This window comes from Zonotrichia albicollis, chromosome 12, assembly GCF_047830755.1.
Source record: "Zonotrichia albicollis isolate bZonAlb1 chromosome 12, bZonAlb1.hap1, whole genome shotgun sequence".
Lineage (NCBI taxonomy): Eukaryota > Metazoa > Chordata > Aves > Passeriformes > Passerellidae > Zonotrichia > Zonotrichia albicollis.
This window is the reverse complement of record NC_133830.1, coordinates 1,727,417-1,754,463: the sequence shown is the minus strand read 5'-3', so window position 1 is coordinate 1,754,463 and position 27,047 is coordinate 1,727,417. Positions and strand designations below refer to the sequence as shown.

At 46.0% G+C, this 27,047-nt stretch overlaps 1 protein-coding gene across 6 annotated transcripts in view; it reads left to right on the top strand.

Annotated features, from left to right (window-relative positions):
• Positions 1-26,983, top strand: part of LOC102064532 (contactin-4) — a 275,228-nt gene extending 248,245 nt beyond the window's left edge. For 5 of the 6 annotated variants that reach the window (XM_074550309.1, XM_074550305.1, XM_074550308.1 and 2 more), the window contains 11 exons: positions 12,052-12,227; positions 13,302-13,422; positions 14,005-14,163; positions 17,133-17,282; positions 18,284-18,354; positions 20,320-20,554; positions 21,079-21,194; positions 22,098-22,284; positions 22,772-22,884; positions 24,164-24,332; positions 25,244-26,983. In XM_074550309.1, the coding sequence (XP_074406410.1) occupies positions 12,052-12,227; positions 13,302-13,422; positions 14,005-14,163; positions 17,133-17,282; positions 18,284-18,354; positions 20,320-20,554; positions 21,079-21,194; positions 22,098-22,284; positions 22,772-22,884; positions 24,164-24,332; positions 25,244-25,344 (1,598 nt within the window). In that variant the 3' untranslated portion in view covers positions 25,345-26,983. The remainder of the gene's footprint in view (positions 1-12,051; positions 12,228-13,301; positions 13,423-14,004; positions 14,164-17,132; positions 17,283-18,283; positions 18,355-20,319; positions 20,555-21,078; positions 21,195-22,097; positions 22,285-22,771; positions 22,885-24,163; positions 24,333-25,243) is intronic. The other variant, XM_074550310.1, reaches the window with a different exon arrangement.
• The last annotated feature ends 64 nt before the right edge of the window (positions 26,984-27,047 follow it).

Here is a 27,047-nt window from a genome sequence, read left to right as displayed (position 1 = left end):
GTTTCAGCACTGGCAGGTGAATCCCCCCACAGTTTGTTACACCTTGGGCAGGTAAAGGCTGATTTTCATCCCAGATGGGGACCTGAGGTCACAGAACAATCAGGGCAGCCCCAGAGCACCCCAAGGAAGATGGAATTGTTGTGAATCCTGTCAGCATCCCTGTTTTTCTGACAGCTAGCTGAAGCAGAAGGTTGTGATTATTCTGAGGTGACAGAAGTGGCACAATGAGAAGCAGGTGCCTCCTGTGCTGTTGAGCTTTCCCCAAAGCCTCCCCTCCCTGGGCTGCTCAGAGACAAGTTTGGCCTCTGATTTTCTGAATGTGAGTTTGTGCAACACAACTGATCCTGCTCTGGGACTGGGACAGGGACAGGGACAGGGACAGGACCCAGGGAGGGGCTGGAGCTGGGGCAGGGATTTAGGAAGGATTTCAGGGAAAGGTTCATTCCCAGAGGGTGCTGGCACTGCCCAGGCTGCCCAGGGAATGGGCACAGCCCTAGAGCTCCACGAGGGTTTGGAAAACCCTCCCAGGGATGCCCAGGGTGGGATTTGGGGGTAACACCCCCAGGGATGCCAGGGTGGGATTTGGGGATAACCCTCCCAGGGATGCCCAGGGTGGGATTTGGGGGTAACACCCCCAGGGATGCCCAGGTGGGATTTGGGGATAACCCTCCCAGGGATGCCCAGGATGGGATTTGGGGGTAACACCCCCAGGGATGCCCCTGGATTTGGGGGTAACCCCTGCCCAGGGATGCCCAGGTGGGATTTGGGGTAACCCCTGCCCAGGGTGGGATTTGGGGTGTCTGTGCAGGGCAGGGGCTGTCCTGGATGATCCCTGTGGGTCCCTTCAGCTCAGGCTGTCCCAGGGTTCTGTGATTCCACACCTGCTGTGAGCAGGGAAGGGTCAGTGACACCCTGAGGATGATGATGGCCAGAGTGAGCAGCCATGGCCCCTTTGGGGACATATCCCATCACAGGTTTGTGATAGGATATGTCAAACATATGCCAAACATTGAACTGTGAATGAACAGCACAGAGAAATCCCAGTCAGCTGCTAAGGACAAAACCAGTGAATGGCAGAGAGAGAGATGACAATGACACCAAATCCAGCAATAAAATCAACCACCAGTGGGCTGCTCTCAGGGCTGCCTGAATGAAGTCAGCTCAGAGTTTCTTTTTCTCTTGTAAGCACTTACTGCTCACAACAAATAAAACTTGTAAACATAGCACAAGTGTTAAGCTTCATTAAATTTGCAGCAGACAATTAATTTTTTTTTCCAGGCAATTCAGAGGTTCTTGTGTAGTACTGATTTAGTTTAATTGAACATATTACCACAAGCAGACAATAAGAAATATATTGAAGAGATCCATCTGGCTCCCAGTGCAAACCTCGTGCTCGTTTGCTGGGGCTGTCACAGCCCTTACTAATTGCCTCATTTTGGCTCCTTCACAATCAGTGTGATTTAGCCATTAACATGATAAAAGCCATCTTGGTGAAGAGCTTGATATTAAAAAGCATAGATCTCCTGCCTTGCTCTGGTGCCACTTTTGGACTAATCTCCAGCCTTATTGGAGTGATATTTTCCAAAGCAGGAATTCAAATGGATCAATTCCCAGGGAGCAGCTTCTGCAGGTACTGTGTGCCTGGGATGGAGCGGGTGCAGCTCTGGGAAATGTTTCCTCTGGGTCTGGGAAATGTCACATTCTTCCCTCTCACCACCTTCTCCTTTCTCCTCACTTCTTCTCCGTCCAACCCCAGCCAGCCTTCAGGCACATCAAGGCTCTTACAACTGAAAATTGCTCAGGTAAATAATGGAATTAACATCACAGCAAGTGCTGATGCTTGTAGATACACCTGATTCAGCACATAAAGTGGGGGAAAAAATTTTTTTAGAAAAGTTCAACCATTATGTCTGAATAACCTGTAAAGGGGGGAAAACCCCAGTATTTTTGTTCTGTATTTTTACCTTAAACCCACAATGTATTGCAGGGCCAGCATTATTGCAGCCTCTCCCACCACAGGAAAAATTTTAAAAAAAGGTAAGAATAAAGCCTTTACAAGCTCAGCACTTTTGTTTTAGGAATTTTTCTGAGCTCTCTTAAAAAAGCAGGAGGTTCAGGAGTTCTCCATGGCCAGCACAAGACTGGGTGGTTTGGCTCATCACTGAAGATCAGATCCACACATCAGCTGGCAGAGGTGACCTGTGGGTTAAACACAGACTCTTAATGAGACAAAAGCAGGTTAATTAACAGTTTTCATCAACTCACTTCAATTTATTTTAACACGCTGCATTTCAGAAAGGTTAAAGTATTTGTCAGTTTTTGAATACAAATGAAAGCCCAGAGTGGTTTAAACAAAGCCATAGATCACATCTAAATCTGAGTAAATGCAGTGTGTGTGAGTGAGTTTATGGTGTGATTGGACATAAATCATAATTAACAAATTATTCTGCAGTGAGGGCCTGGCACAGGGTGCCCAGAGAAGCTGTGGATGTTCCATCCCTGGAACTGGATTGATTTTACCAGAATTTACATTTTACAGTTTTTTTTATTTTTGCCAGAATTTACAGTATTTAATCAATTTCAACTGCAATGCAGCACCTCAGCATTCAAACAGAAGAATGGGCTGGGAATGAAAAATGTGCTGTTTTATAAGAAATAATTTAAATTACTGTGCTGGACAAAAGGCCAGGTTGGACAGGGCTGGGAACAAAGTGGGATAGTGGAAGGTGATCCCTTCCAACTCAGGCTTGAAAGGAATAGAAAACAATGATAATAAAATCTTGTGACTTGTGGGAATCTACAAAATCAGAGGGTTTTGGTAAAGCTGCAAAAGGCAGGGCTCAGAGACAGCAGAACTGTGACTGGAGCTAAGCAGCAGCTGTGAGATTGGTCAGCAGAAAATGTATTTAAACTGTAGAAAAGCAAGGACAAATAGAACCATGGTCTGTGTAATAACGCTTGTGTAGAATAATTGTCTAAGCTGCAGAAAAGTTCATCTAGTGAGATATTGGGAAGGTTAAAGCTTAATAATGGAGCTGTGTGCGTTGTGTTTGAAGGCTGACAAGCAGGTATTGTATCTGAAATAAGCAAGCATTGTTTAACCAAAGGTACCTGTGCTTATAGTGGTTGGATAGAGCTACTGTCAATATAGAATATACACTATACAGATATAAATACTGTCAATGTGCTTTTGCATTGTGGGATTGGTTAAAAGACTTTTAAAGTGAGTTGTGACATTGAGTTCTGTGTCTGCTGCCTGGGATGTGAGCTGCTGGCATCTTCCCATTGCCATAACCATGGAATGAGGCTGATGCCGGAAAATCCAACAGCTCAAGGCAGTTCCAGCAGTCCTGGCCTGTTTGGGATCTGTACACAGACCCCAGCCAGTGTCAGTGACTGACCAGAGAGTCCGAGCCAGCTGACTGTGATTGGCCATTAATTAAAAACAACCACGAGACCAATCCCAGATGCACCTGTTGCATTCCACAGCAGCAGATAACCATTGTTTACATTTCATTTCTGAGGCCTCTCAGCTTCTCAGGAGAAAAAAAATCCTAAAGAAAGGATTTTGCATAAAAGATGTGACAGAGAGCCACGAGTGGAAGTGTCTGGGAGAACACCCCAGCCCATGGCTGAGCCCAGCACTGGAGCCAGGCTGAGAGCAGAGGTGGAGCTGCTGCTCCTCCACCTCCCCGTGTGTGCCTTTGCAGGCTGGCTCTTGGTCCTGGCCCTGGAATTATTTACATAAGAAAAACTCCTGGCTAATTTGAGGCAAAATGCCACAGAACAGCAGAAATGTCAGGGACACTTTTTAATGATGCTCTGTGGGGAAGATTTATTCAGCAGAGGAGGCGCTGAGGATTCTGAGCCAGTTCTAATGAGGAATGGTCTTGGGGGTTGTTATTTTCATCTCACCTGTGATCCTGCCTCCCCCTGCCCCTGCCATCAGCAGCAGGCAGCAAAGCAGGAGCACAGCCCCCAGAAAAGGGAGGTTTGTCTTCTCTCTGTGCCACTAATGAGAGTGAGTCACTTCCTTAGGAGGGAGCACAGGGCATCCTGAGCCAGTCTCATCTGCACCAGGAAACAAATGAGACCTGCTTGGCCCAGGGAGTTCTGTCTCAGTGTTTGTTTGGTTGGCTCTGCTCTCCCTGCCATGGGGTTTGTTCTCTAATGGGTGTTGGGGCGTCAGGCTCGCTCACGCTGCTGTGAGCAAGGGAAAGTTCATCTTAAATAAAAATATCTGCTGTGCACTGTGGTGCAGGGAGACAAAACAGTTCCTAATGAAGGCCTGATCCATTTTATAGGCTGGGCAAATAAGGCAGCAGAGACTTTTAATGACTTGCTCAAGGTCAGACAGAAAGCAAGGAGGAAAACTCATTTTATTCCAAATTACTCCAAGGCTGTGCCCACACTGGAGCAACCTTCCTCTTCATCTGGCACTCTTCCTCCTCTTTGGCTTATCTAACCCTCTTTTTGATGGAATTGTTGAGCTCAATTGTTCCCATCTGGCTGTGACTCCAGGTCCCAGTGTTCAGGGTGGTGTTGGAGCGGCTGCTGTGGGAGCTGGGACACATTCCCAAAAAGGTAAAATCACAGCTAAAATCACCCCCTGTGGGATCAGAGCTAAAATCATCCCTGCTTCTGCTCTCTGTGCCTGGCCCAGCTCCTTGGAACATCCTGAGGTTTGCAGCTCTTGTGCAGTGTTTGACTTTAACTTGTAGGTACTTTCTGATATTGTGCATTTGCCACAAGTTAAAAGGGAATAGTAAAAAGAAAACAAAATAGAAAAATAGGAAATCTTGTCCTGTTTTTAGGTGCTCCCCCCAGCTCCTTTTGCACAATGGCAGGTGGGAGGATGAATGTCCTGGGCTTGATAAATGTCCTGGACACCAAGCCTGGCTTATCCCCAGGCAGGGATGACACAGCCAAGCCTTGATCTGGGTGACATTAAGGATGGTTAAGCTGGGGATCACTCACTGCAAAGTCCAGCCAGGGATTTTCTGGCTGCTCCCTAAGTTTGACAGCTCAAGAGGCATCTGCTCCTAATGACTCTTAATTTGGAATTTATCCTGGCACGGCAGATAATTCCAAACATCTTGGTGCTGATGAGGAGGGTGGGTAACAGGCACAGAATTCATGTGGGAAAGACCTAAAATTCACACTTCTGCCTTCAAAATGCAGAACTGTGGCAGTCACTCTGTGATTCTGCAGTCTGAGTGCTTGGATGTTGTATCTCTGCTGCTCTGCTGCCTCCTGAAATGTTTGATTTATGATCATCACTATAAAAACCTATAAAACACCATAAAAGAACCAGCCCCAGAGGGTGAGCTGTTCCAAGGGGCAGAATGTTGTTGGGCAGAATGTCCCTGGGCTCCATGGAATCACATCTACACAATTCCCCTGGTTTGTGGTACCAGGAGAGCAGCGACTGATCCCTGAGTGAGCTGCAATTTATCTCAGATTAGCTGTGATTTCTGCTGTATCTGATTAACCTTCTCTGGGAGGTGCTCATCATTTCTGCAATGACAGTAGATTATTCCCCACTTGAAGGGACAGACATCAGCTCGTCCAATCGATGGCCCACAAAAGGTGACACCGTGAATTCCCCAGGTTATCCACAAGGGTTGTCACCAGCACCTGGGTCATTTGTCAGACACAGAGCTCTCACTGGAGGCAGCTCTGGGGTGGAGTGGGGTTTATTTCAGTCTGCAGAGCTGGAGGAGGATGTTTGAGGTTCCTGTGTTAATCAGGCTCCGTTGCATCCTGCTGCAAAGAGCAAGAACAAATTTCCCTGAGTGACAGATTTGATTGTCATCTCCAGGGCCCATTACGTGTGATTTGCTTGGTGACAATTGTGTGGAGAGAGCTTGATTTGATCAGATTGCACGGCACTGGGTAAAATGGAGGTTGAAGTGGAGTGCTGGGGGCTCTCCTCCCTCCCTGCACTCTCACTGGAGTGGGTGTATTTTCAGATGTTTTGGCTTTGAATTTGCCCTAATGGCACACCCCTCCTCAGCATCCCCCCTGTGCAGTTCCATTCTTCATGTGTTTTCATATTTAAATAACCTTTATTTAACCCAGAAATGCAGGTGGGGTGTGCAGAATGCAATCCCCTGAGTGCTGCCCATCCCTTCTGGGCACTAGGGGCACCCAATCCTGCCAGGGACACTCAGCCATCAGCCTGGGAGGGTTTTCCATCTGTGGGAAGCTCTTCAGTGGAGCTGAGGAGGGAACTGCTGCTCTAGGAAGGGACAGATCACAGGGAGAAACAGCCAAAGTCTCTTACAACAGCTTTCAGTCCTCACAGAAAATTCCTGACAAAGGGGCTGAGGCTCCCACTGAAATAATCCCATGTCCCCACACTGCTGAGGGGATTTCAGCCAAACAAGATAAGGATTCTCCCTCAGCAGAGCAATTTGAGCGTGTCCTCAAGGCCCAGCTCAGCCAGCGTGCTGCTGGATTGGGGCTGTGCTCTCCCAGGAAAGGTCAGATGTTCCAGATGTTCCATCCCTGCCTCCCCTAATCCGTGCCGAACACAGGGCCGTGGCTCACTGCAGAGATCTGTGCTGCCTGATGGCATGGAAAGCTCTAATCACTAATCACAAATGTTTCTAAAATCAGAGCTAAGTGACTTCAGTCCCAGCCCTGAAGTCCCTTTTCAGAACTGATAGTGTCTGCTTTTAATAGGATTATATTTTATTAGGCTGAACTGCCACAGTACACACCAGAGGGTGGAAATGCTGCAGAATCTTCTGTTAAGAATGTGTGTAATAGCTGATTGCAGGGGAAAAAGGGATAAATTGGCATAAAAGCCAAGTGCCTGCTCCTGAAAGCATCTGTGTGACTCAGCACAGCTCACAGGTGGGATATTTTAAAGGCCAAATACTGTAAATACTTAACCTTTTCCCCATTGCTTTTTCATCCCAATTTTGGCCATGCCCCATGAAGTACTCAGTCCATTCAGCTGTAATTTGCTCTGCTAATTCCTCTCTGTGTTCAGTCATTCACTGGGTTTTAATCTCTTTAATTCAGAGGTGTATTTCCCTCTCTCCTGCACTCTTTCCCTCTTTCCCCTCTCTGATGACAGAGCACTCAAAGCTCCCAGAAGTTTCACCAGTCAGGTCTCAGAGGCTTTTGGCCTTATGGTCCTGGATAAGTATTTCATTCACAAACAGAAAGAAAAAAAAAAATAGAGCAAATTTGAGTATTTTCATGTATTGGACTTTGATTCTTTGGTTGCTCATAGAAACCACATCCTCCAGGATTGATTTTTATTATCTCCAGACATGATGTGCCTTGGAATCAATACAATAATGTAAAATGTCATTGCAAATAGAGGACATTGATCTGAGATGCATTTATTAACTCCTGCTGATAAAAGCCAAAATGGAATTGGTGAACGTGCTGGTGTTCAAAAAAAAAAAAAAAAAAAGGAAAATGAGTCCCAAATGCTCAAGTTAGAGTTCATCTACAAGAAAAACACATCTTAAAATCTTATACAGGAAATGGTTTATGCAGATAAGGAGAATATATCTGGATCTTTAACACTGTAACACTAGTCTGAGGAAATTAGGTAATTAGCTGGTTAATCAAACTGGAATTTGTTGCTTATCAGCCCAGATCCTCATAAGGAATATCAGCAGTCAGGAGTATTTCCAACAGACCTTCCCTGCTCAGGCAGAAGAGGGAATGGGAGAGGGACAGAGGCTGCAGACCTCAGAGCAGGCTGAAGTTTGGAATGTGATCAGTTTAATGATCTTGGAGCCTTTTACAACCTTAATTGTGCCATGATTCTGTAGGATCTTGTACAACATTCAAGTGCAAACTGGAATGAAGGCAAGGCAGGAAGAAATAAGGAAAAAGTAAGTCTTTGGAAAATTTCCTTTAGAAGTAAGACAGTTTGAGAGAACTACTAATTTGGGGGCTGTGGAGGGGAGTTTTGACTTCTTCAGGGTTTTTATTCTGGACAAATTTGTGAAAACCCAAGTGTTCCCTTCTGTTCCTTCTCCTTTGACCTCCTCCTGTGTGCTGGGCTAGATGTCTAAATAAGCATTTAGGTGTTAGCTGCAGCCAGCCTTGGAAATGCTGACATTATCCCTTCTGTGTTTAATCTGCCTCTGAATGCTCAATTGCACCAATTTAACAACAGGAGCTGCGTCTCCTGAGCATGTTCCAGTTCAGCCTTTATTGGAGTGTGGCACTCTGTGCTCCTCCTGGCACTGCAGGTCCCACTGTCTGCTCAGCACTCATTGGGTGTCCTCACCTGAAACTGGATATCCTCACCTGGTATTGGATATCCTCACCTGAAACTGGATATCCTTACCAGTAACTGGATATCCTCACCTGCACTTGGATATCCTCACCTGCAACTGTTTCTAATGAAGGCCTGATCCATTTTATTTTATAAGCTGGGCAAATAAGGCAGCAGAGACTTTTATGACTTGCTCAAGGTGGGACAGAAAGTGAGGAGGAAAAGTCATTTTATTCCCAGTTACTCCAAGGCTGTGCTCACACTGGAGCAACCTTCCTCTTCATTTGGCACTCTTCCTCCTCTTTGGCTTATCTAATCCTCACCTGCCATTGGATATCCTCACCTGCCATTGGATATCCTCACCTGCCATTGGATATCCTTACCTGTAACTGGATATCCTCACCTGCCATTGGATATCCTCACCTGCCATTGGATATCCTCACCTGTAATTGGATATTCTCACCTGCAGGGCTGGCTGGATCCATCCCCTGGAGTGCCTCACCCATCCCCAGGGCTGAGCCAAACTGGGAATGGGATTCTGAGTCCACCTGGCCTGGGAAACCCCCCTGGTCAGAGGGAATTCTGCTGTGACAGTTCTGGCACACAATCGCTGACACCGCGTCTGGCCTCATTCCAAAGCTGCTCTGACCTATTTTTTAAGGAAAAAAAAGCATTCTCTGTGAGTGTCATCCCCTGCTGAGGTGTGTGTCACTCGTGTGCTGCCACAGCAGCCCGTGTCACATCCTGCAGAGCTGCAGATTGATGTGACACACAGAGCTGCTTTCCCTAAACAAATCCTCCCTCCCCTGGATACCCCATCCATTGGGGTGGTTCCCTCACAGATTGTGACCCCCAGGCCTTACCCTTGGTGCTGCAGCCTGGGGATGCAGCTGGAAATGCATCCCAAAATCCATCCCAGCATCCCAAAATGCATCCCAAAAGGATCAGGAGATGCACCCGTGGCTGATGATGGGCAGCTGATAAAGGACAGAAGGGAAGCAGTCACAGCCTTCCCACAGACAGGAAGTGATGCTCAGCTCCCTTTTTCTAAAGAAGAAAGAAAACTTGTTTAAAATCTCTTGTAGGATACAGCAAATCCACGAATCAGCCAGACAGACCCCGAGTTCTGGCGCTGCTGGGGGAGCCGAGGGAGGTGAGGCAGGAAAATCGGGAATTCAGGCGGGACTGAAGGAGGTGACACGAGCTGGAGTGACCTTGGTGCACCCAGAGCTGGGCTGGGGCCAGCAGGGTTTGCTCCAGCCCCCAGGAGCTGCCGGGCTGCTCGGAGCCTCTGGAAAAACCACAGAAAACAGGGAAGTGTCAGCTCTGTCCCACAGAGAGCATCCTCTGAGAGCGCTGCTGGGGAAGGCAGGCAGGGAAGGAGCTCTGCTGTTCCCGAGCCTTCAGTGACACCTGCAGCCTGTCCCTGCCACTGTCACATCCAGCGGTGCCCGTGCCACCCCAGGGATGCTCCAGGCCGGGCTCAGGGGGGATGGCAGCAGGAATTCCGCAGGGGAAGGCTCCTGCAGCTGCCCAGAGGGATTTAACTGAGGGGTGCGGGTGGGACAGGGGACAGTGGGGAGGAATGCTTGGACTTGGTGACCTTAAATGACCTTTTCCAACCTGAATGATTCCAGGATTCCCGGAAACCTGCAGGTGGTTTTGGAAGCTTCAGGCACTCACAGTTCCTACAGGAGCTGTGCTGAGCTGCCCTGGCCTCCAGCAAACACATTTCTTGATATCATTTATATAAATATTAAAATTATATTTCTATATTTTTATATTTCTATTCTGTTCTCTCTATTGCAGGTTTATATAAACATATAATGTTCTAACTACATAAACCTATAATATTCTAATATTATATATAAAATATAATACTGTAATATAAATATAATATAATACTATATATAAATATAAAACTATAATATTCTAAATATATCCTAGAATATAAATATTCCATAAAGAATATTTAATTCTATTTAATTAATATTTAATTAATATTTATATCTAATATATTCTATAAATGTAATTGTGTAGAATTCTGGAACACAAATTACATACCACAATTCTTTATTCTAGAATCTATTTTATATTCTAAAATTCTTTACAATTATATATTATATATATATTATATATTACATATTATATATTATATATTATATATTATATATTATATATTATATATTATACATTATATATATGAATGTAAAAATTATATATAAATTATATATTCTACTTATTATATATCTATATATTTATAGCCTTTATATTCTTCATTCTTTTCATGTTTATAAATACCAGAGAAATATTTCATGTGTTAATTCATTGATAAATTAATTGTCATAACAGTTGTTCTAAGAGCTCCTCTGCTTGGTCAGAAGTGAACACAAAATACAGACAAATTAAACTTGTCCAAGATAACACAGCCAAGTCCCTGAGGACTCGATCTGAAATCTCTCTAGACAGCAACAAAATCTTTCTCACCACCTCCTGCAGACTTTTGATAAGGCTGAAAATCCAGGAACAGCTTTGCATCCCCTGGATTTCCGCGAGCAGTTCTGCCCAGTCCATATCTGTGCTGCTGTATCTTTATTATTTTAGCAGAGAATTAAGCAGTTGGGCAATAGGCTCAGGAAGAAGTTGTTGAGATTTTGGTGTCATGTACCAGAGATTGAATAATGCTGGTATTATTTTAGCATGACAGCTGTGCAGAGTAGATTTTTGGAATACGCAAAAATATCTATCTCTGTATGATTTTCAGACTTTTGGTCTCATTGTTAAGCAATATTTTTTCTCCTTTTCATTTCCTCTGAGGCCCTGTGGAAAAAATTGCTGCATTTTTGTCAACAGAAATGGAAGAGCAATGTTAACTTTAGAGGCAGAGGGAATTCACGGGCACAGACGAGGAGCTGCAGTCTGCATAATGTGCCATGGCTCATCTTTCTGTGCCAGCCCTGCTCACACTGGGGTGAAAAATAGACAATTAAAGCAGTGCTGGAGGAGCTGTGGAGCCCCAGCTATGAGAAGGGGGTTAGGATTAGTCCTGAACAGGGTGGAGCTGCTGCCTGTGTGTGACACAGACCCTGCTATGTCACACATCCAGATTTGGGGCTTCCCTTTGGAAATGTCCTGGTTTGGATGCTCTCTTCTGCTTCAGACCCTGAAATGCCCCTGCTGACACACATCAAAGTTTGGGTTCTGTGCTGTGGGAGGTTCTGTTGGTATCACTCAGCATTTTCCTTTATTCTTTGTGGGGGCCCAAGGAGAGGATGTGAGATTGGAGCCATCCCTCAGGGCATGGCCAGTTCTCAGTGAATATAACAACAATAATCTCTGCCTGATCTCTGCCTTCCCAGGTATGGCCAGATTAACAACTCCTGGTTTTAATACAAATTTTTTGTTCCAGTTTTGCTGATTTTGCATTTAATTTAGGAACAACAGAACAGCTTTTTGAAAACCATGGTGAGCAGTATATGTGTGAAGCAACTCTTTGAAGTGAGAAGATTCAAGTAGGAGAATCTCTGATAAAAAGTTGTAATCGAGCCTTTCAGATCTGCTGCACTCTTTTCTTTCCTCCTTCTTCATCAGGATGGTGGCTGGAAGGGGATTCTGGAAGGTTTAATAAGTTTATTATTTTTAATCCAATAATTAGAGGAAGGACAAACCCAAAGATGGAATAATTCACTTGTTGATTTAAGGGATCACTGCTTAGGATCTCTCTCAGCCCTGCAATGCCTCTGCTCCTCAGGAGAACGAGAATAATCCCTTTTTTTCCCCCCTTTCTTTGTTGTTTGCAGATCCAACGCGGGTCATGGTGTCCCCTTTCAGCATGGATGTCACAGTTGGAGAAAGCATTGTCCTGCCCTGCCAGGTGTCCCACGACCACTCCCTGGACATCGCCTTCACCTGGTCCTTCAACGGGCACCTGATAGACTTTGACAAAGATGGGGACCACTTTGAAAAGGTTGGAGGGGTAAGTATCAAATCTGACCAGGTGGCTCATGCAGAAAAGGCTGCTAACAAAAGGGATTGGATGAAGGCAGCAAGAAAAAGGAGGGAAAAAATGGAAAATTTTCAGCAGAGGCAGAAAACTGGGAAGGGTTTTGCATGTTGCTCTGAGGGAGGTTTTGAGAGCAACAGGTCTCAGGCATGGTGACAGTTCATGTTTGCATTGTCAGGAGTGAAATTTAATGCTGAAAGGAAAAGGAAATACAATTTCCAAGCCTTGCTCTTATCCCTTAAAAAGAAAAATCATTAAAAGATGAACTCAGATTGATACACAGGGCTCACAGCAGCAGCCATGGCTTTTTGGGGTGACTGCTCCTGTTGTGCCCACAGAGCTAAAATTACAAACTTGATTAATATTCCTCAGCCCAAAGGCCACAACCATGAGGTTTCCCTGAGATTTCCAATGTATCAAATGCTTTGTGTCTGGAGAGAAACTGAGAGAAGTTCTCATCATCCACTGCATCCAGAAACCTAATTAGTTGTATTCAGCAGTTAATCAGACCTGCACTTGGCGTTTGGAAAACAAATTACTGCTGGTGTGTGATGCAAGATTTCCTCAGAGAGCGCTGCTCTCGTGATCTTCAGCACAAAAGTGCTGGGCAATCAAATTGCTGGCTGGGACACAAAGCCATGAAACTACTGCTGCTTTCTCCAGATTTGGAAATTTGGGCTGGGCTTTCTTTGCAGGAGGGATGGAGACACAACCTGGGCCCTGGGATGGCAGAGAGGGTAAAAATTGGAAATCCAGAGAGAAAAAGGAGCAATCAGAGTGAACCTGTCCTGCACTGTCACGTTGTTTTGATGGGGAAAGTGCTGAACAGCCCCCAGCCCTGCTCCTTGGAGGAGCCAGAATTTTAGGAATGCTCCCTCTCCCACCTTCCAGGCAGGCTCCCATCCTTTCAACAGGCCATGGCTTGTACTGCTGATGTTTTCATCAGCCAGCATAAAGTCAACCCATTAGTCACAGTGTCCTTCATGTGATAATGATGTTTAGGGCTCATTAAAGAGTGATTGTAACCACTTTTCCCTCCTTTATCAGCAGGACTCAGCTGGTGATTTGATGATCAGGAGCATCCAGCTGAAGCACGCAGGGAAATACGTCTGCATGGTGCAAACAAGTGTGGACAAGCTCTCAGCTGCTGCAGACCTGATTGTAAGAGGTATTTGAATTTTGCTACTGTTGTTGGTGGTGTCGCAGGATTTAAGTAGAATAATAGATTGTCACAGGGTGAAAAAGAGATTTTTGAGGTTTTTAGAATGGGGGCATGGGATGGATGGATTTGGGCGTGCCTTGTCCTTCTTTCTTCTTCCTAGCCTCCATGTTCTGGGTGATGACTTTTAGATTGGTTTAGAGTAGAAACTCACTGTCTAACATAGATGATAGGTATGGGGAGGTTATGGTAAATAATGTACACATAGTTTTGAGTATAAAAAGATAGCACCGTGAGGGCAGGCAGAGTGCCTGAACCTCACCTGCCAGACAGACCTCAGCGGGTCAGAGAAAGAATGTGATAGATAAAAAACAATTAGCAACCTTAAGAATGAGAACAGAAAAATCCTGACTCCTTCTTTGACAGCCAGGCTGGGGAAAAAAAAAAGCTTGTACATATCTCAGGGTCACTGTGACCAGCAGAGATTCTGAGACTGGAGGGGACGCTGAACCCAGCGCTTGCTCCCCCAGTCCTTCAGGAAGGTGAACCCGGCTCTTCCTCCTCCTGTCACGGATTCTCCTGCTCCCCCAGGTCCCCCGGGCCCCCCCGAGGCCGTGACCATCGAGGAGGTGACAGACAGCACGGCCCAGCTGTCCTGGAGGCCGGGGGCAGACAACCACAGCCCCATCACCATGTACGTGGTGCAGGCGCGCACGCCCTTCTCAGTGGGCTGGCAGGCAGTGAGCACGGGTAAGGCAGCCTGGGGACACACCTGGGGACAGGGGACACACCTGGGGGACACACCTGAGGGAGACACCGGGGGGACACACACCTGGGGGGGACACACCTGGGGGGAGACACCTGGGGGGACACACCTGGGGGGACACACCTGGGGGAGACACCGGGGGGACACACACCTGGGGGGGACACACACCTGGGGGGCACAACTGGGGGGAGACACCTGGGGGGAGACACCTGGGGGGAGACACACCTGGGGGGAGACACACCTGGGGGGAGACACACCTGGGGGGAGACACACCTGGGGAGACACACCTGGGGGGAGACACCTGGGACACACCTGGGGGGACACACACCTGGGGGACACAACTGGGGACACACCTGGGGGATACACTGGGGGAACACACCTGGGGGGAGACACCTGGGGGGAGACACCTGGGGGGAGACACCTGGGGGGACACACCTAGGGGGACACACCTGGGGGGACACACCTGAGGGAGACACCTGGGGGGAGACACACCTGGGGGGAGACACACCTGAGGGACACACACCTGGAGAGACACACCTGAGGGACACACCTGAGGGACACACCTGGGGGAACACAAGCACCCCAGGGGCTGCAGGGAGGGACAGCACGCTGCTGCTTGAGGGAGCAGGATTGTCACCCTGGTATTTCCTCAAAAATCCCTTCGCCAGGATTTTTCTCCTGAGAAGCCTCAGAAAAGAAATGTAAACAATAGTTATTAATTATAACAATTATTATAAACAATAATTATAGCAATATTAATATAAAAATCATTATAACAATAATTATAAAGAATACAATAATTATCTGATTGCTTTGGAATGTGGTGTGGAGGTTGCTGACCAACAGGTGCATTTTTGATTGATTCCATGTGAATTGTTTTAATTTAATGATCAATCCCAGTCCAGCTGTGTTGGACTCTGCCACGGGTTTGTATTATTCTTCTTGTCTAGGCTTATGATGTATCCTTTCTATTTCTTTAGTATAGTTTTATATATGATATGATATATGATATACGATATGATAATGTATCAGCCTTCTGAGATCTGAGATTCTCCAAATCTGAGAACTTGGAGTCAGATTCTCATTTCTCACCTCATCCTGGGGACCCTCCCAACAACATAACAGAGGATAGCTGGATTTTTATTTGTTTTGTTCATATTAGGTGTTGTGTTTGAGTCTGATTGGCTAATAATCTCTGCAAATTCAATTTATTGGTTGGTAATGGTTAGTGTAGATGTTTATCAAACTTTTCTCTTTTTAGATAGTTTATCTTTTTTTGTCTCATGGGATAGACTTTTAATTTTTATTGGTGTAAATTTCATAAGACTAGATTGTTTCTATTTCTATTTTTTTTTTCTAATTTTTTGTTTCTTTCTATTTCAATTGTTTCTATTCTTTCATAAGAATAGATTGTTATGTAAACTGATTTTCATTCTTATAATTTTTTTCTTAAGGGAATAAGTAGATTTTCAGTGTTACCGGATTCTATTTTTATGAAAGCTGCCAGGTTTCTCACAGGAACTTATCAGGCTAGCTATTAGCTCAGCAGAAGTAATAAAGCTGATTTACAAGCCCTTTCTTTTATAATATTTTTACCTGTATGTAACTCCTCAGCACCCACCCAGGGCTGCTTTGGCCAGCTCTGGCCCCTGCTGTGAAAAGCAATTTCCCTGGCTGCAGAGCACTGCTCTTATTAAGTAGTTTCAGGTTTGGCAACCCAAAGATTTAGGGTGCAGTCAGTGCCGTTACTCACCCATTTTTCTCATGAATGTTTAAGGGAAAACAGAATGAATTCCTATCTCCTGTTGCCATGCTGGAGATATACAACAGTAATTGTGGTCTATCAAGACATCCCTCAGGGACAGGCAGTGTCATCCAGCTTGTCTTTAAGGAGAATTATTTTCCTGATAGAGGGAAAAATCCCATGATGTGATTGCTCATTCCGTCACAGGTTAATTTTGTTCCAGTAACCATTAAACAGAGACAACAGTGTGTTTCAAAAAGAGAAAAATACAGACCCTCCAAACCTGTTGTCATGACGCTTTGTTTCCAAACTGTGGCAATTTTGGAGAAACTCTTTAATTGCAGGAATTTCTGCACTAAAAGCAGAGGGGCTTAATGCTGCCTCTTTCACTTCTTTGCAGTTGGCAAAATGCTAGAAAGATGAGAGAAAATTTACCAAGTATTTCTTGATACTTACATTAAGCCCTCACCTCTAAGGAAATGAGATTCCCCTGTGCATTCTCCCAGCAGTATTTTAATATTTATATTTGATTTCCCTGCACCCCAGTTCCAAAAATCATTGATGGCAGGACATTCACAGCCATGGTGGTGGGGCTGAACCCCTGGGTGGAGTACGAGTTCACTTCTTTGCAGTTGGCAAAATGTTGGAAAGATGAGAGAAAATTCATCAATCCTTTTTGCTACTTATGTTAAGCCCTCACCTCTAAGGAAATGGGATTTCCCTGTGCTTTTTCCCAGCAGTATTTTAATATTAATTTCCTTGCACCCCAGTTCCAGAGGTGATCGATGGCAGGACGTTCACGGCCACAGTGGTGGGGCTGAACCCCTGGGTGGAGTACGAGTTCACTTCTTTGCAGGTGGCAAAATCTTAGAAAGATGAGAGAAAATTTACCAAGTACTACTCACGTTAAGACCTGCAAGGAAATGAAATTCTCCTGTGCTTTCTCCCAGCGGTATTTTAATATTTAATGTCCTTGCACCCCAGTTCCAGAGGTGATCGACGGCAGGACGTTCACGGCCACAGTGGTGGGGCTGAACCCCTGAGTGGAGTACGAGTTCACTTCTATGCAGTTGGCAAAATGCTAGAAAGATGAGAGAAAATTTACCAATTTTTTCTGCTACTTATGTTAAGCCCTCACCTGTAGGGAAATAAGATTCCCCTGTGCTTTCTCCCAGCGGTATTTTAATATTTAATGTCCTTGCACCCCAGTTCCAGAGGTGATCGATGGCAGGACGTTCACGGCCACGGTGGTGGGGCTGAACCCCTGGGTGGAGTACGAGTTCAGGGTGGTGGCTGCCAACCTCATCGGCATCGGGGAGCCCAGCAGCCCCTCGGAGAAGAGGAGGACTGAGGAGGCTCGTGAGTGGGGCTGGGCACGGGGGCTGAGGGTGAAATCCTTGTGCAATAAATGCCAGGAGATCCCCTGGTTGTGGGTGTGGGAGCGTCGGGGATAGGAAGGTGGGGATGGATGGAGATGAGAGATCTCTGCAGCCAGGTCGTGGAATTTGGGGTTTATTGCAAAGGGCCAAGTGCAGGGCCCTGCTGGGAGCTGCCAGGCACAGCTGGAGCAGTAAAGAGAAGTAATGAGAGTGGTACAGAGGATGAGAGAGAGAGGGAGGGTAACAGAGTAAGAGGTCAAGTTTCCCATTACAATACAATAAATCTTCTGTGTTGAATATTCTGATTCTCACTAACCAGTCTAGTACAAGATACAAATCCTACAGCATTTACATACAGCCTATAAGAATCATTACATCACCAAACTATGTTACATTTTAAACCCTAAAAACTCCTCTTTGGTCCCCTTCTGCCAAGCTGGCAGGGTCTGCTCTGACCCTTGGAGCTGTCTGCAGGCAGAGGGTGTTATTTCACCAAAAAGGGATTACCTTCAGCCAGCCACACCATTGTTTTCCAGTTGTTCAGTAACTGAGGTATCTCAAAGCTTGCTTTCATTTCAATCTCACTTATAGTTTCTATATTCTCACAATCTTTTGCCAGGCAATCATATTTATAAGGCTTTCCCGTTTCATCTTCCCCAACAGTGGGGAAGCCCTGGCAGGTGGCTCCTCTGTTATGCAGAAGAACCGAATTTGAAACAGGAAAAAAAATAAAAGACCTTTTTTAATGGAGGACAAATGTTTAAACTGAACAATTAGAGACTGAATACACAAGTTAATTGACATACTTTTAATGCACTATTGTTGACATACTTTTAATGTGCTGTTTGCCATGGCAAATTAGTCATTTTAACAGTTCCTGGCCCCAGCAGTGTCCTGCTGCTGCACAGCTCTGCTCCATCTCCATGTGGGTTTTGGGTTCCAAAGCTGTCACATCCATCTTCTGCATTTATCTTTCTGCAGTCCCTGAGGTGACCCCAGCCAATGTCAGTGGAGGTGGAGGCAGCAAGTCTGAGCTGGTCATTACCTGGGAGGTGAGTCTCACCCCAGCCCCCCTGAGCTTTCTGGGGATTTCAAAGGGTTGGCAGCAAAAAAAACCCAGACTGTGTGATAAAAACAGCCCAGCTGGTCAGAGGGAGCTAAAGGATGGGCTGCCCCCAGCCCCAGGGAAGTGGGGAGCAGGGACATGGGGAGCAGGATTTGCCACCAGCTCAGCTCCCCTGACTCCCAGCACATCCACAAGGCAAAATGTGGATGGCCAGGAGAAAAAACAGAGATAAAACAGGCTTGGAACATCCTGATCTGGTGGGGAATTTGGGGAATTGCTGTGCTGGCTCCCAGCTTCCTCCCTCCTCCTCCTCCTCCTCCCTGGGATATAAGGCAGCAAACAGCTCAGAGCCAGCACAAGGCATGCTGGCTTTCATTGCTGCTGATGGCAGCCAGTGAGGGGAGATGCAGAGAAGAGAAATGTTTAATATTCCTAAAGGCAGACAGGGTTAGAACTTTGGTCATTTGTCTGCTCATATTGTCGTGTTGTGATGCGATGCAGCTGGCATATTTCTCCTAATAATGAACTCCACTAGACATGCTAACGCTTCCATTTAGCACTATTTCTGACCAAGCTGGCAGAATGAATCGCCAGAGATATTTCTGAGGTTATTAAAAACCTATAAATGGGTTTTTGTCCTCACCACACAGCTCAATGTGCTAAATTTCCTCCTCTGTTGGACTAATTAGTTACGCCGTGTCTCCTAAAGATACTGCAATATGTTTCAAAAACACACATGGCCAGAACATCAGCCGTTGGTTTGAGTTGTAATTTGCACAAAATATCATTTGTGTTTTGATAGAAGAGTGGTTTTACTCTTTTAAATGTCCAGAGGCCATTTCTTTATGTGAGCTTTCCAACACAGAGTAGGATGCAGTCACCAGCAGTAACCCGTGCTGAAGCTCCATGGACATGCAGGGAGGGTGGCCCATAATTATGGATTGTTTTAATACTGGAACCTTTGGGTTTAGTGCAGCTTTTTGGGGGCTGCAAGCCTCAGAGTAGGAAGTGTCATTGTGTCCAGGGTGTGTTCTTTGGGGCTTCATGTGTGATCCCAAAGGTGTGAGAGCAGCTGCATGTGTCTTGGGAGAGCAGGAACTGTGTCCTTGCTTCACCTCAGCAAACCTCAGCCTCTCCAGAAAGCCTAAAATTACATCAGCAATGGAGGCCCCATCCAGGCAGGGAGGGAAGGGAAATTATCTCTAGGAAAAGTGTCTTTTGGAGGTGCTGCTTCCTGTTTCATGGAGCAGAAAGGCTCTGGTGCAGGCAGGATGGGGTGAATTCAGGTTGGATGTGACATAGGACCTCCTGCACCTCCATCTCTGCTGCTGTGTACAGAATTACTAAATCCCAGAATCACAGAATTACTAAACCCCAGAATCACAGAATTACTGAATCACAGAATACCAGAATTACAGAATGCCAGAATCCCAGAATCACAGAATTACTAAACCCCAGAATCACAGAATTACTAAATCACAGAATACCAGAATTACAGAATGCCAGAATCCCAGAATCACAGAATTACTAAACCACAGAATCCCAGAATTACAGAATGCCAGAATCCCAGAATCACAGAATTACTAAACCACAGAATCCCAGAATTACAGAGTCCCAAAATTACAGAATCCCAGATTCACAGAATCACACAATCACAGAATGACCAAATCCCAGAATCCCAGAATTACTGAATCCCAGAATAACAGAATCCCAGCATTATAGAATCGCACAATCCCAGAATTACAGAATCCTAAATTCACAGAATCGCACAATCCCAGAATTACTAAATCCCAGAATCCAGAATCCCACAAATCCCAGAATCCCAGAACTAACTAGTTTGGAAAAGACCTCTGAGATCCCCAAGCCCAGCCTGGGAACGAAGAGGACCCAGAGGGATGCGCGGGTGCCCCAGGGCGGGTCAGTGTGTGCTGAGGCCCATCCCTGCCCACAGACAGTGCCCGAGGAGCTGCAGAACGGGGGTGGCTTTGGCTACGTGGTGGCGTTCCGGCCGCTGGGCACGGTCAGCTGGATGCAGACGGTGGTGGCCTCGCCCGACGCCGCGCGCTACGTGTTCCGCAACGAGAGCCTGCCGCCCTTCTCGCCCTACGAGGTCAAGGTGGGCGTCTACAACAACAAGGGCGAAGGCTCCTTCAGCCCCGTCACCGTCGTCTACTCGGCAGAGGAAGGTAGAGACGAGCCCTCCTCACCTTCTCTCCCTGAACCACGATTTTTATGAAGTCTTTCTTTAATAATATCTTTACTTGTGTGTAACAGGGTCTGAAAGGGTTTGGTTTCCACCTTGACACATCCTTTGATACCTCAGCCTTGCTCTGATTTATAATAAATGGCGAACTGTGATTAATTCTTTTCAATAGTCATTAAAATAACATTAATCATAATGAAATCTTTTGATATTAATGGAAAAGTAATATGTAATCTGGGAAGAACTCTGTGGAGATTTAGTATGAATTAATGTCCACTGATTAGAAAATGTTCCCACTTGTCCTAATTACAGTACACGGTATCCTGGGTTGAGTTTGGTAATGACATCTTATTATTTCTGAGGGAGCACAGCCTGACAGGCCATCGGTTTGAAACGTGGACATTTGTTTGCTTCCCTCCTTGTGCAATGAGGAAAATAAATCCCCTGATGTTTGGGACTAATTGAACATAGAATTGAAAAGTCTCACTTCTATTTTTATCTGCCCAGAGCCAACGAGAGCCCCAACCACTGTTTTGGCCAGAAGCATTTCTGCCTCAGACGTCGAAGTCTCCTGGGCTCCCCCGTGGGAGAGCCAGCACAAAGGAAGAATTCAGGGATATGAGGTATGGGAAACAATGCAGGATCCTTTTAGGGATATGAGGTATGGGAAACAATGCAGGATCCTTTCAGGGATATGAGGTATGGGAAACAACGCAGGATCCTTTCAGGGATATGAGGTATGGGAAACAATGCAGGATCCTTTCAGGGATATGAGGTATGGGAAACAATGCAGGATCCTTTTAGCAGCCAGCCTTGAGGGGACACAGCCATGTCTTCGTGCTGCTCCTCCTGCCATGGGTGTGTTCCTGAACTGGATTTTTGCTTCTCTTTGCCTCTGGTGCACAGAGATTTCTCTCATGAGGTTAAAAACTTCAAGGTTCTCTGATATGGTTAAAATTTCCAGCATTCTGTCTCAAGGTTAAAAATTCCACCTTTCTCTCACAAGGTTAGAAGTTCCACCATTCTCTCACAAGGTTAAAAATTCCACCATTCTCTGACATGGTTAAAAATTCCACCATTCTTTCACAAGGTTAAAAATTCTACCTTTCTCTCACAAGGTTAGAAGTTCCACCATTCTCTCACATGGTTAAAAATTCCACCATTCTTTCACATGGTTCCAAGTTCCACCATTTTTTCACAAGGTTAAAAACCCCACCATTCTCTCTCAAGGTTAAAAATTCCACCATTCTCTGACATGGTTAAAAGTTCCACCATTCTCTCACAAGGTTAGAAGTTCCACCTTTCTGAGCGGGATCTGGCTGGCAGTGCAGCCCTCCCTGCAGGTGCTGCCATGGCCAGGCTCGGGCAGGGAGCTCTGCAGCCAGGCTGGTGCCCAGCAGGGCCAGGGAGGGTGGCAGGGAGCAGCAGCTGTCCCTGGGAGCACATCTGGGCTGGTGACAGGGACAAGGGGGTGCTGCCAGCCCCTCTGGGGCACTGCCACAGCCTCAGCCCTGCTCTGCCCCCAGGTGCGCTGCTGGCGGCACGACGAGAAGGAGGAAAACGCCAAAAGGATCCGCACGGTGGGGAACCAAACATCCACCAAAGTCAGCAACCTGAGGGGCAATGCCCTCTACCACCTGGCAGTCAGGGCCTACAACACGGCTGGCACCGGCCCCTCCAGCGCCGCTGTCAATGTCACCACCAAAAAGCCGCGTGAGTGCTGGCAGGGATGGATGCCCTGGCGGGGTCCAGCCGCTGCTCCCCTCTCTCATTTCCCAGCTCTCTTGAGCCTCAAGGAGCCGTCAGACTTCTCCTTGCCAGGCTTTTGTGCAGATTTACCAGGCTCAGCCTTTTTATTTCGTTTTTTTTCGTGAGGTTCTTCCCAGTGTTAAGTAAGCAGAGCATGCAAAACCGAAATCACAGCAGTGCAGGCAAATTAAATATTTATCTCAGTGTTCAAGAGGGCTTTTTTCCTCTGGTCTCAGGCATGTTGAGCGACTGACTGAATCCCTTTCTCATGTAAAGCCCCGTGTCGTGTCACACCTCCTTGAGGACACAGATCAGTGGAGCAGCTCAGCTCTCCACAGGGACGGGCTCTGGCAGGCTCAGCTGTGCTGCTGAAGCCCCACTGGCACTGGAGGGGATCCAGCTGGGAATGGATTCTCCTCAGTAACGTGGAGCTGTCTGGTTTTTGGTGCAGCACCCAGTCAGCCCCCCGGGAACATCGTGTGGAATTCATCCGACTCCAAGATCATCCTGAACTGGGACCAGGTGAAAGCCTTGGACAACGAGTCAGAAGTGAGAGGCTACAAAGTGAGTATTCCCATGGTGCATTAATGATTTCCCAGGTCAGATCTGGGGCATTCCTCTATAGTCAGAGCCATGCCAGTCTATGTGAGCACGTTTTTCCTGCAGCTCCCACCTGCAGAACTTCTCTCCTGCCTTCTATGGAAGCTTCCCCACAGCTGTAGTTGGCTCCTTAATTGCAGATAAATAAAATGCTTTTTTAATAGCTCCCATTTCCTTCAGAAAGCTGAGCCAAGAGGAAAAGAAAGAGAATCCTCATTAGAAGCAGTTTTAATAGGACATAATTTAACTAGGGAGAAACCTTGGGAAGAATTCAGCTCCACCACCTTCCACAAGGGTTTCATTTAGCCCAAAAAGACGTTGCCCTGGGGTTGGAGTTGTGCAAACATTTCCCACCAGAGCCTGAGCCAGTGAAGGACCTGGCCATGCTCCATGTTTTATTCCCAGCCTGGAATGCCAGCAGCTTGGTGAGCCTGTGCCAGCTCCCTCAATCCCTGCACCAACTTTTAAATGTCTTTGGTGCTTTGTATGGGCTCATCAAAAATAAGTAATTCCTCAGAGTTTTTAGTCCAAACCTCAGATGAACCTCAGCAATCTGGACCAGCTTTTCACTACATATTTTAGGTTTGAAATGCAAATTAAGGAGTCGGTTGAAAGAGGGAGAGAGAGACTCATCACCCTGGAAAAGCATCTAGAGAGTTTCTAAAACATTCTCCTTTAACTTACTGTAAGGGTAGCCCAACCACATGGATTTATTTCCTGAATCATAGCAAAACATCGCCTATTTTTCTTCTTTTTGCCTAGAAATCTTGTATTTTACGACACAATTTATGATATAAATTAGTACAACTCCCACAGCTCAGAAGGTCGTTCACAAAAGTCATTTATTCTGGGAAACCATTGGTGGCACTGTATCAAATATCCCAACTCAGTTTCCAGAAGCAGCAGAAGAAGGAGTTTCTGACCTCTATAAAGAAGTTTTTACTTCTATGAGAGTTTATTTTAGCATGACCAAGGCAAGGGTTTCTCTGAGGGGCTCCCTCAGGTATCGGTGCTGTGTTGAGTGCTGCTGATCAGCATCATCCTCCTGCCAGTGTCACCCCCTGCCACCTCTGTGCTGGTGTCCCCAGCAAATCCCACATGTCCCCTGTGTCACCAGACCCCTCCTGAGCATGAGGAGCAGGAAAAGAGCAGCAGCACCTCTGGACACCCCGAGGTGGGCAGCTCTGAGCACAGCGGGCAGCTCTGCCCTTTCTGCCTCCTGCTGTCTCTCCCTCGGCCGCAGGTTCTGTACAGGTGGAACAGGGAGAGCAGCACGTCTGTCATAGAAACAAACAAAACCTCAGTGGAGCTGTCCCTGCCCTTTGATGAGGATTACATCATCGAGATCAAGCCCTTCAGCGACGGCGGCGACGGCAGCAGCAGCGAGCAGATCCGAATCCCAAAGATATCCAGTAAGGATGGGGGAATGGGCTCTGGGCCCCAGGGCCCCACCAGCAGATAGTGCACTCCCTCATTCTGATTGTATCCCAAATATAAGATTCAGCCACAAGAAACACCATCCTAAGTAGTTCTGTTTGCATTTAAGGTTTCCAGACGCTTTCCCCTCTCAGTTCCGTGTGTTAAATGTTTTGTTTCACTGCAATTCACTCATAACCAAATACAGCATGCAAAGGCTTCTAAATCTATAAGGCTGCTGTACAGCCATATCCCATTGTGTGCTGGATGCATAAATATTTATTTAGGGAAATGAGGTGGTGTAGAAGAACAAACACAAGGAGTATTTTATTACACAACATGGCTTTTGCAAAATCTCTGTGTCCCATCTTCCATTAATAATGTCCCGCTTTATAAGCTGCATTAAATCAGGAGCCTCTGCAATGCAGGAATATGGCATTAAAATCACAGCAATGTAAAAAAGACCTGGGTGAGAGCAGAGTTCTCCCCAGCACGGCTGTGTAAACCATGCAGAGGAATTTAATCAGCGGCACAGGAGAGGGAAGGGGAGCTGGAACACACCAGCTCCCATTTGGCTCCGGATCAGGGGTCAGGAGCAGGTACATGGCTCCTGCAGGATGGGAGGCACAAGGAACAGCTGGAATATGGTGCAATCGTGAAAAAATACCAAATAATGGTAAGCAGGCAGAGTGTGAAATAACAGAACTGTGAGAGCAGCCTCAACACAACAGGGGCAGGAACTGAAAAGAAACCAAAAATTCAGTTGGGGAGGTGACCACAAAGGGGAGGAGGGGGCTGTGCTTTATCCCAGGAAAGGGAATTCAAACCTTGGGGGAGGTGGGTGAAGGAAGAGCTCGGGGATTGTTCTGTGCTCACCTCTGGCTCCTTTTCCCCTCTCCCCTCTCAGATGCCTACGCCAGAGGCTCGGGCTCGTCGACCTCCAGCGCCTGCACCCTGTCAGCCCTCAGCACAATCATGATCTCCCTCACAGCCCGCTCCAGTTTATGACAACAATGACATCGAGGACTTCTTCTTTATAATATAAGCAACATTTAGCTAGTTGTTTTGGAGACACCCAGTACTAAGTAATATTGTGGTTTGAGTACATCTTACTACTGGAAAAAAAAAATGTTTATGCTTCTTTAGGAATGGCATTATACAGTACTTCCTCAAAGCAAATATAGCTTTGTCTGAAGTTTCCTTGGAAACTCTGCAATGCACTGAAAACATCTGTAATACGATGTTACCAAAGCAGTTTACATATGTCCTTATATGCATATTTTTTATTATATATTTAGTGTTTTATAGAATTTTTTAAAGTTAACATATGATGTAGATATTAATTTTTTTCCTCTGCTATAAAATGCTATGGACGACATTATCACGAAAATATTGTTTGGGATTTTTTCCTTTTACGACGGAGAGTTCCAAGTTGCTCCTGGCAAATTGGCTGGAGTTGACTGTACAGTTTTACAGGGCACAACTGCTCCAGACCCGGATTGTAACAGGCTGAGCTTCACGGGCAGATCCAGCGACTCCTGTGTTGAACCCAGGGCTTCTCTCACACGTTTCCTCCAGAGCTCTGAGCAGGACAAACTCAAAACACTCAGAAGAGCAGAATTTGGGAAAACCACTTGGATTTTTGGCTGTGGACTACAGGACATGTAGCCAATATTCCAGCATTGTGCAGCGAGGAGGGGCTGTGAAATTGCTTTGTCTTGATCATAATTAGCATCAGATTGGGTGGGGAAATGAAGATCCTGCAGAGCTGTGACATGTGTGGTGACACAACGGGATGGCCACTGGCCTCATGTGGGGTGCACGCCCAGCTTTGGAGATATCATTCCAAGGAAATTCCTCCTGTTTGGGGATTAATTCCAAGGAAATCAGAAAGCTGCTCTGGGCTCGTTCTTGGGGACACAACTGCTCATCCTTGGTAACTCCACTCTGCAGACAACGCTTGGGAACCTGGCCTGGAGCAGGAGCGGGGCTGCCCCAGCTCCAGGTTATCCATGTGGGAATCTCCCAGAGATCTCTGCTGGAATTTTGCCTTTCCTTAGAAACTCCTCCCAGACGCCTGGAGGCAGAACAGAGTCACACCAGAAAACGACAATATCCACACTGGAATAATTCTTCTCAAGAGAAGGACTGTTTGTTACTACGGGGAATTTTGTAAGTTCAGACGGGATAACGCTGGAAAAGGCAATGGAATTTTCTATACAATTTTCAACTTTCAATGCGCTGCAGTGGTATTTTTTTTTTCTCTCCTGATAGCTTGAATTTGCCTGTAACTTGTCTCTTTTGCTTACAAAATAATACAGTTAACTTTTAGACCTTCTAAATATATTTATTCAGTAACTCATAATCAGGATTCCACTTGTGTAAAAGTCAGGGTTGTTGACCAGAGAAATATTGTCAGTATTTCAAGCTGTGTTCCTTTCTTAGTTTGATATGGTTACTTCTATGTAAAAAAAAATAAAACAAGAAAAACCTTAAAAAAAATCCACAAAACCAAGAAAAATAAAATAACAAAAAAAATAAAGCTTCTGTAGTTTTATCCCCGGTGTAAATGATATTTATCAGTGATCTAGCAGATGTAATCTTTTTTTAAAGGTATTGGTAATAAATATTCTGTCATTTGTAAAGATACCTGTCTTCCAGGAGCATTTTTCCTCCACTTTTTCTTCTGCCCAGTGAGAAATTTCCCTTTA